At 31.7% G+C, this 10,197-nt stretch overlaps 1 protein-coding gene and 1 long non-coding RNA gene across 4 annotated transcripts; both read right to left on the reverse strand.

Moving 5' to 3' along the window:
- Positions 1–238: 238 nt before the first annotated feature.
- On the reverse strand, positions 239–1,465 carry LOC121222236 (uncharacterized). 3 transcript variants are annotated; one of them, XR_005919416.1, is made up of 4 exons: positions 1,442–1,465; positions 1,008–1,128; positions 851–919; positions 239–523 (listed from the first exon to the last, which is right to left on the reverse strand). It is a non-coding gene; the product is annotated as an uncharacterized lncRNA (long non-coding RNA). The 3 variants fall into 3 exon arrangements; XR_005919417.1 differs by having other exon boundaries at positions 1,293–1,453; XR_005919415.1 differs by having other exon boundaries at positions 1,008–1,451.
- A 102-nt stretch (positions 1,466–1,567) lies between these two features.
- LOC107915052 (cyclin-H1-1) lies at positions 1,568–2,966 on the reverse strand. The gene is made up of 5 exons (XM_016844159.2): positions 2,766–2,966; positions 2,481–2,665; positions 2,150–2,200; positions 1,821–1,893; positions 1,568–1,731 (listed from the first exon to the last, which is right to left on the reverse strand). The coding sequence occupies exons 2-5, from the start codon at positions 2,538–2,540 to the stop codon at positions 1,583–1,585; spliced, it is 333 nt and encodes a 110-aa protein (XP_016699648.2). The 5' UTR covers positions 2,541–2,665; positions 2,766–2,966; the 3' UTR covers positions 1,568–1,582.
- Positions 2,967–10,197: the final 7,231 nt, after the last annotated feature.

Consider the following 10,197-nt stretch of genomic DNA (forward strand, 5'->3'; position numbering starts at 1 on the left):
AATTTAAAATAATTATTATTACATATAATTTAATAATAATATATAATTTCATAAAATTCTTAATAATAAATTTTCTTATATGAATTTATACAATTTAAAATAATTCGGATCAATCACACCTTCATTACTAAAAAGTTACATTTGCTGCATTATAATTTGCAATCTGCTGAAATAGTTTATATACAAGATCCACCGCTTAAAAATATGGACTCTTCCTCAGAGCATAACTAAGCTTGAATTTCATTAAATTACTTTCAAAATTTCATTAAATTACTTTCAAAGTTAAGGATCAACATTTAACTACAAATTTTGAGTTTGCTAGTTTACAAAATTGAATTATTTTGGGAATTTGTTTCGACTTGAACATCCTCGTCGAGTAACAATCTGAACTTGAGAATCTTCTGAAGTCGAGCGACCGGTTTTACTTGCTTTCTCGGAGCTTGATTTGGATCTAGTATATATTTGCCTGAGAAGAGATTTGCCTCTGATGGACCTGTCTCTTCATGTACTACAGGTGAAGCTTCTGTAAATCATAATTTCACACACAAGTTATTAATTCATGCAATGCAAAATGTTTGAGAAACAGAATAAACCAAGAGGCAGCCTATGTTACGGACTGAAGTTCAACTACTGGAACACAACATGTATGCACGAACATGCCAAAATCTATCATGGATTTATCGTGTTACAAACTATATAACACCTTAAATGCAATACGACATAGAAAAATAATAATAACACGACAAGGGAAAACAAATGATTACCCCAAATAACAACTTAAGATTTACTTGTAAATATATTTTACAACTATAGAAGGAAGAACAAAAGGATAATCAGTAACCAAACCCACCTCCATGTCATTGACAAAACCTTCAACTGAACGATAGGGTGCATAAACAATGAGATCAAATTCCAGACTCTGCAAATCCAGTTATGTACTTTTGAGAAGCACAAGCAAAAGAAAAAAGCAAGACTAAAAGAAAAAGGAAGGAGAACAGTAGCCATACCTGAGACACTATCATCTCGTAATTGAGAATCATTTGATGATCCTGTGAAATCCCCTTACCAAGCTCCTCTGCTGACACATGATTTTCTTCTATCTTACAGGCCGCATACACACAGGTTAACCTAGAGTTATAAAGAAACTTTTCCAATTTAACAATTACATTATTCTCTAAAGAAAGTTTAGTATTCAATGGTGATTATCAGTCAAAGTAACATTTCTTCCACCACCACATACGAAATGACAAAGTCAGGGACAATATACAAATTCCAAACAGTATGTTGCTTACCTGATATTTTCATACATTTTTAAAATAGCACATGATGCATTTTTCTAACATACTCTTAAGCGCAAATCAGAATGACTCATCCAGCATATTACATGCAGAGATAAAGGGCATTGGAGCTTGTATCTGAAAGAGATGTAGAAGACTCGTACATTATATGTTTTGGATGATGTTCTATGACCGACCATTGCAGCTAAAACCTTTTGAAATAAATTAGAGTAGTTGCCTGCAAAACATGAACCACAAACAGAATCACATTGATCATGGCCTCATATTTATTTATAGTATGACCATTATCCAAAAAAAAAAAAGGTAGTAAGTACCTGAATTTTATTAGGAAAGTAGAATGCACTACAAACTTCTCGAAGTTTGTTCTCATAAAACACTCGCATGAACTGTTCTTCTTCAATGTTAAGAGGTTTTGGACGAGAATGCTTGTCAGCTGACATGAACAATCAAAATATTACATGGTACGCTCGATGACCTAGCACCTCACAATAGAACTAAAAAGTAAAAGAAAATTTCATTTACCATTATCTCTTGCAATAGGTTCAGGGTATGATAGTGAACCATCAGCGTCTACTTCCATTTGTGTTGTCCCATACTTCAGAATAAATCAGCAAGTCAGCTTCAATAAAATGAACACCAGAAAGAAAATTTCCACTAGGAATGGTTTCAATAATGGTGGTTTGCAACTGACAACATTTAAATGCTTCTAATGGGAAGTAAAGAAGGGAGTTCAACACCAATTTCATCTAATCTACTAAAACGATAATCCGAAGGTACACTATGCAAACACACACTCAAGCTCGCGCATATAGACATACATACAAAACTGAAAAGAAATGACTCTGTCATACCTTCTCCAGTGCTTGTATTGCTCTTTGATTTGCAGCCTTGTATTTCTCAACCTATATCAGCAAAAAAAAATTAAAAACAAAACACAAAAGAACCTAATTTAAACTTGAGAAAGTTCTCAATTAATTGCAATTCCTACTTTTCTATCTTTTCAATCTCTTCTTACATCAATAAAGCATCCATGAAGAAAATTAAGCAAAAAACATTAACACCAGCAACTTGTAATCAATATAAACAGTGGAAACGGAAAAACATTGCAAAGAAAAACAATTGGTTTTTTCCTCACATTTAAGAAACAATGAAATTTCTCTTTTTTTCTTTCATATTATTTACCAGTTCTTGAGGCGAGAAGATCCAGTTAGCTCTATGAGTCGATGTATGAAAATCAGCCATGAAGAACTCAGTAACTCGGTAGCCCCTGACTCAGCAATTCGATCGCAGCTACGCAAAATAATTTCTCCAGCCACTCAACACACTCACATCTCCCCAAATTTTAAATTCACAGTGTTTATCATCACCTGATAATCATATATGGAAAATTAAGGAATTAACAAAAGACTGAATGAAACAGAGGGTTAAAAAAACCCAAAAACAGTAGGAAAATAATTTGAGAATTACTTGATTGAGAGGATCAAAGAAGGGAAATTAGTGGTAGATCTTTCGTAGCTGTTCAATCCAGATGAAGAGAAAGGACGGTGACTCTACTTTGTGGGGGGCTCTAAAATATAAAAGGAATTTAACGGTGAGGGAAGAGGTTCATGCACGGAAGAGGAGAGGGTCGGGTAGGGAGGGAGGGTAAAACAGGGAGATGGGGAGGGAGGGCGGAAGTAATAGCTAATACAGCGAAAAGGGAAGGGATTGGAAAACACGAGAATTTGGGGATTAGGGGCGTAACCGATTACGCGCGTAATACCTATTACAGCAAACCAAACGCCGGAATAGGGGCGTAATGTAATACACACGTAATCGGGGCGTAATGGATTGGGTAATACGGCGAACCAAACACAGTGTTAGGGTTTTTTAAAATGAAAACAATCTGGGCTGGTTTTGGTTATTGGGCTGGGGTGTATTGTAATTCGGGTTAGGTTTAGTGGGTTTTGTATTGTATTGGGTTTGGGCTAAGGTTATTTTGATTTATTTGTATATAAATGGACAATGGACTGAATTTTATTTTATTCGTTGTTTTTTTATTTATTTGTTTATTTAATCTACATGGGCCCGGGCTAAAATTGGGTATTACAAAAATGATCGAGCTAAGTATACATTTGATTAATTGATTCGATTGAGCTATGTCAAATTATATATATACATATAATTATGATTGTGAATTATGCTAGTTAATCTTCTGTGTGTTTATTTGCGTTAATTTCAATTGTTAATTCGTCTTCTTTAATTTTATCCAATTTAGGCTATTTTTGTTATTTAATTTTTATTTGGTTTTTTTTCTCGTACTATAATTTTAGATTATTACTGTTTAGCCCTGTTAGTGTAGTAAAGTGAATTTTAGTTTAATTCAACCTCCCTTGGGTACGGTCCTGGGAATAATTTGTGGAGTATTTTGTTGTAACACTTTACTATATTACAATTTGACACGTATACTTATGGACACCGCTACATAATTTTATATCTTTTTGCTGCAGTATTTTTAATCTAAATGTTCGCATGTCTAACAACCTAGAGCATCGCATTATATTCCTTATTTAAATACTCATTAATTCAATTTCTTAAAATTGAGCCATTGTGATATTTATAGTAATAAACTTTAATCAAAATTATACATGTACTTTATGCGAAGGTGGTCTAGGTTGTTTCCCAGCATTCAACTAATTAATCTTCTCTGCTATCCTTGAACCCCGAATCGCTTTAAATTTAGGCTCAAACAAATTGAACTAGTGCACATAATGAAAACTTTACTTAGTTTTCAGTCGAAAAGTTAATTCTTTCTATAATTAGAAACGATGCGTTTTTCCTAGAAAATAGAATTTATTTTGTAAAAAAAATTTCCACTATTTCCTGACAGGATAATGACATTCAAAAATATGTGTTTATAGTTCAAGACATAGTTCCTAATTTATAGGGAATTGATATAAGAGTTTTGTTTGAATAAGTTCTAATTAAATAATAATATTTTAATAGAAAATACATGTTTTACTTGCAGTAGAACAAGGAGTCGACGACAACACCTCTAGGGTATCTAGGGTTTGTCGCCCCTCTCAATATACCAAGCCTATTTCTTTCTTGGATTGGGTACAATTATATGTATTATTTGGACTTGTATCCAACACTTATAATTTATCCAACCCAATAACTATTTTCTATTACCCAAAAGATTATTTATTTTAATTAATCAATTTAACTAAATTAAATTGTTTTCTTAATCCAATTTTAATTTCTTTAAAATCATGACAAGATTCCATATTAGGATCCATGAGTAAATTAACTTAACTGCCTTGTTCAAATAAATTTGTGATGACTAATTAAGTTAATTCTTACTTCAAACTTCAATTATTTAATTAAAATTAATTAAATAATAATTCAAAGAAATTAAATTAATTTTTAAGTAATCTTTTTTATTTAGCGAGAAAACACATTCACTGCAAATAGTGATAATGCAATCCATTTATATTAATTCATTCCACAATTTATCAATTTTGCATGAATTTTGTTTGAGGTTATCTCAAGCTAGGGAAGGGACCAATTGAACATATATAATTAGAGCTCAAATAATTTGTAATTAAGTTCCAACTTTTTGCCTATTAATTACAACTTATTTAATCATGGAATCATTTCACTATAGTACCATGATTGAACTCTCCCTTATTATATGTCATTACAAATGCTATTTATTAAGTGCTTGTCCAATGACCTTGTCATAAATGTGTTACCACCATATAAAATCCTTAATCTCTTTGGGATTAAATTGATTCTCCCAATATTATCCTATTTTATCCCATGGTTTCCATTACATCTTCTGATATGAAAAAGTCAACTACTAACACATAGTAATTAAATTATTTGTCTTATGACAAATAACCTGTGGTTATGTTCCATTTTCATCAATCATATAATGTCAAAGAGGATATCATTTACCCTTTGTTAGGTTATGAATTCCACTGTTGTGGAATGTTGTTACATCATGTAGAAGTCGTATATACAATGCACTAGCTTTTGGTTCCTTATCTATATGAATTTAAGCTTTCATTTACATCAAGGTAAATAAGTCATGCATATATAGTTCACCATCCACTCAAGATTAAGGTATGTCACATTATAAATGTCATAAGTGAATAAATCCATAAACGGATCTAGGATAAATTCAACTTGGGTTCTATTCGATGTATTGTTAGTCCAGACAATGACATCTATATCTCTATCTTCTGGGTGACATTCGCTCCGATGCCCAAGATAAAGCATCTCCCTAATTGGATATGATAGACAACATAATAGTCTTTCAATCAATTTACTCAATTTCGATTAGACTACGGACTATTTATATTATCTACTAATATAAGTTGTCTTCTCACATTATGACCTGACCACATAATTCAACATAATATTAGTTAAACATTAGATAATCAATGAGCCAATATTTGCTTACATTTTGCTTTGCATGCAAAAATTGTTGATGACATATACAAATGATATTAAGGTATAATGGAATTTTATTTAAACCACTCTATTCAAAAAATTACAAGTATAAATTGGAAAAGATACTAAACTGAGGGCACTAGATCCTAACAGTTGTATTGGTACATCTCTCCATAGGTACTGATACAACTACCCCAAAGTTGAGCCATTACACTAATTTGGCTTTTTGGGGCTCGTTTTGGGTCTCAGACAACCCCAATTGCTTTTGAACATTTTTAAATGATTTTAAATTGATTTTAAAGTCCTCAAATCACCTTAAGCTTAATTTTTTGATTTTCTAAAAATGTTTAAAGGCTTGAAATTTTAAATAACTCTGAGATTTTGATAAGTATGTGCTTCTGTGGTACCTCCTATTCATATTGTATATTGGGATGGGTGAGGGATGTTACCTAAACTCGATCCTAAATAAGTGATTGACCAAGTGTATCTAACTTATATGATTTTATATATTGAAAGCTCATGTTCCATTAGTATCGGTGTCAGAAGCTAGTATATTGAGTATATGACTTATGTATGATAATTCTTCAATTACACTATAACAACCCAAAATGTATATGGCTAATTGAAATATATAACCAAAGAATAGCCTAGACTTGATGGTTAAATAGTTAGTGTACTCCTTAGAGGTCCTAAGTTCTATCCATTTTTCTCTCATTTCTTTTCTTTTTATTTTCAGCAACCTAGGATGGAAACCACATTAGAATATATATATATATATTTTAGAGTAAAATCTTAATAAGAAATGGGTAGTAGCCCAATGGTTAAGTATCTACACTTTCTCTTCTGCATGCCCAAGATTAAGCCACGTTACTCCTTTTCAATTCCCTATTATTTTCGGCAGCAATGGTAAATTTCCAACTAGCCCCTCAAAGTTTGAAAACCCTAGGTATTTAGCCTTTTCCTAATCACAATTGAACTATAGCTTTCTTTTACAAATTAAACTGAACTTTTTTTTCTCTTCTCTCCTTATTTCTTCCCTCTTTTCTTTTTCATCTTATTCTCTGCAAAATAATATTTCCCCATTGCTGAAATTTGCTTTTGCTCCTGAATTAAAATCGATTCCCGATTTCCACTTGTTTCTCAACTGGATTCGTACTCACTAGTAGAAACATTCTTTGATTGTTGCCAAGAATCAGTAAGTACGTCTCAATCCCGATGTTTAATCTTGAATATTTATAGAATTCCTATCTAACGATAATATTGTGAATGAGTAAATGATCTTTCTCGATTTATCATCGAATCATTCGACAATATTGGTTTATCCTGAAATCCATCATTAATTCTTGCGTAAATTTCATTTGAAGGACTTGATTTAGGTACCTCGAATCAGATTTGAATGTTGTGCCCCTCACACGACTAGGGATAGGTGTGTGTTCTTTTACAAGTGAATTGGGGCAACCCATGCCTCGGGATAGGGACACACGAGCGTGTAGACCATACAACTTCTCACATGGCCATGTCCCCCTAAAACCTTAGGATATTTCAATTCTCACACGGCTTAAGGCATTACATACAGCCTGGCCACACAACCATGTGCCCCCTATTTTACAGTTTTGCCTAAAATTTTTGTAAATTGTTCAATTTAGTCCTTCCATAATCCTTAGACTGTTTTTAGAATTTTATCTCTTTCAATTGAGTCCCTGATATCATGAATAATGTTGAAACCCATGAATTGATTAACTAAATTATTACTATATATATGCATGATATGCAATTAGTAAAATGCCTTCTATGATTGGATTACTAGTAATTTGTTACTAATACTCGAATCACGTATTACCGATTGCTTGAACAACATGCCAATTGTTACTGATAAACCAAATTAACTTACATGTCCACTGCTACTGTTAATTTGATTACACGCTGAACATGTTTACTGTTTTCATACTATACTGTTAATAACTTGTCATACTGCATTGCATGGGATGAGACGCATTGAAAGGAGGAAATACTAATAGTTTATTTGCAGACACTAGTGGTTTATCCGCAAACTTATTGGAAGCTTTTATCTGTAAACCCGCTGTGCAGTCACAACCTACTGGCAGTGTATTACCCTGCAAACACTAGTGGTTTATCCATAACTTTTACTGAGAACTTTTATCTACAAATATGTTGTGTATTCACAACTACTAGTAACATATTAACCTGCAACACTTATGGTTCACCCATAAACTAGAGTGTCTGGGATATCAGAGTTCTGAGGAACTCTTACTGTGGAGTGTAGCGGTAGGGTAGGACCTTCTCTTTACTGTTAAACGGAAATTGCATTACATTGGCACTTATAAGCATGCTCAAATAAATTGTCAATTATTGCTATACTATATTACTGTTACTACATTGAATACCGACATTATATGCTTGGTTTATGAATTTGCATTGATTTTCTTGTGATGGAACTTACACTGAGCGTCATAGCTCACTCCCCCTTTAATTTTCATCATTACAAATAACCCACTAGGTTAGGACGTGAACACGACATCCAGAAGATCTTGGCTCGATTTTTACTTATAAAATTATTTCAGTCTCATTATTTGATTTATTTTATTATTCAAAGGCTGTATTATTTTATCTTGAACTGCGGCATGAGACATAGGATTTGGGTTTGTATTTTTGTTTTTATATTACATGACATTTAATTTAAATTCTAGGATGCCTAAATATGATTATTAAGTAGTTATGCAGGAACCCCAATTTTTATTAAAAACATATGTAAATATCACTTTCCCATTGCTAAATTATAATTAAAATTATGAGTAGTAAATAATTCGGTAATTAACTAAGTTTTCTTCTAAAATAAAAAAATGTTTTAACATGATCGTTGTTAAAAAAATTTTGATAGCTTACTGGGCCATTCCGGTAGCTAATGTAATCTTCCAAATTCGGGTCTAGCGTCTAAGCCGAGTTGGGGAGGTTACATACACTAGTGAAATTCATAGTTCAATTAAAGAGTAAATGGTATCCCCTCATTGACATTGCATGTATTACGAAAAAGAAACATTACTATGAGTAATTTTTCTAGGATGAATATTATCATTACTATTTGTTAGCAATGATCTTTTCGGTTGAGAAAGCTGCAATGATGGTCATTATATAAAATATCATCAAATTGGGTTAACAGATTTTAACCCAAAGGGATAAAGGATATCCTATGAAGGTAACACAAAAATAAAAAGGTTATTAAACAATAACATAAATCTAAGTTGCTTCCGTAAGGTATATAATGGGGAGATTAGTCATGGTACTTTTAGTGGATTGGCTTCATGAATAAATAATTTTTTATTAATAGACAAAGAGTCAGAATTTAATTACAAATTATTTAAGCCTTGATTATATATATATTCAATCGGTCCCTCCGCTAGCTTGCACAACTCTGTATGAATTGCAAATAAGAATCGTTACGATGTATGGATGAAAGCGACGTTTAAGAAATAGATTGCATACTCACAATAAATGTATTTTCTCGAAAGAGCAAGAGATGACTTAGAATTAATTTAATTTCCTTGGATTATTATTTATTTAATTGAATGTAATTAAAGACTTGAGTCTAAGTGAAAATTAAATTAATTAGTCATTGTTGTTTTATTTATTAAATTTATTACTTATATATATTATGGTAAAGTTGTCATGATTTTAACATGATTAGAATTCATTTGAGAAAATAGTTTAATTGCTACTAATTAATTATTTTTAATTAATTACATAAATAATATTTTGAGAATAGAAAACTTGTTATTAATTTGGATAATTATATGAGCTTGTTTTAATTTAATTTAAAACTAAACTGCACATATAATTGTACCCAATACATGAAAAGACCCAAGGAGCCCATTTAGTGGCGGTGGGCCACACACCACCACACTGAGTCCTAGTGGGACTTGAGGTTTTCTATTAAAATATTATTTTCCTTCTTATCCTATTCTAGTAGAACTCTTGTGATTTTTCCTTACATAAATGGACTATAGGGTTGTTAAAAATAGAAGACATACATAAGAGGATACTAGGTCAAATTTTAGTGAAAATTTTTTTAGTTTATTTTCTTTAAACTCAAATAAATTATATTTTTTTGTGAGTACTTGTTCAAATTTGTGAGATGATAATTTCAAACTCTTTGGCAATTATAATTCAAGTTTGCGAGATTGAATTTTTAGTTTTAGAATTTTCCTTAAAGAAAGTTGCTTTTCCCCATTGGAAAATCTCAATTTTCTTCTTGTGTCTAGTTCTTGAAAAGAGCTCACTCTCTTAGCATCTAAGGGTTTGAGAATAACACAGAAGATCATTCGATTGAAAGCTAGAAGGATTTAGACACTAGTTTCATGATTCGACAATCTCCTTAGCTCGAACACACATATATTAAATTTTGTAAAATTTATTACTATGGATATCACAACCAAATGTTTGGTTT

This window comes from Gossypium hirsutum, chromosome D10 (assembly GCF_007990345.1).
Source record: "Gossypium hirsutum isolate 1008001.06 chromosome D10, Gossypium_hirsutum_v2.1, whole genome shotgun sequence".
Classification (NCBI taxonomy): domain Eukaryota; kingdom Viridiplantae; phylum Streptophyta; class Magnoliopsida; order Malvales; family Malvaceae; genus Gossypium; species Gossypium hirsutum.

Coding starts and splice junctions, on each gene's coding strand:
- LOC107915052 (XM_016844159.2), bottom strand. CDS start 2,540: ATGGCTGATTTTCATACATCGACTCATAGAGCTAACTGGATCTTCTCG. Junction 2,201..2,480: donor TCTTCTCGCCTCAAGAACTG/GTAAATAATATG, acceptor TTGCTGATATAG/GTTGAGAAATACAAGGCTGC. Junction 1,732..1,820: donor ACCTATTGCAAGAGATAATG/GTAAATGAAATT, acceptor TGTTCATGTCAG/CTGACAAGCATTCTCGTCCA.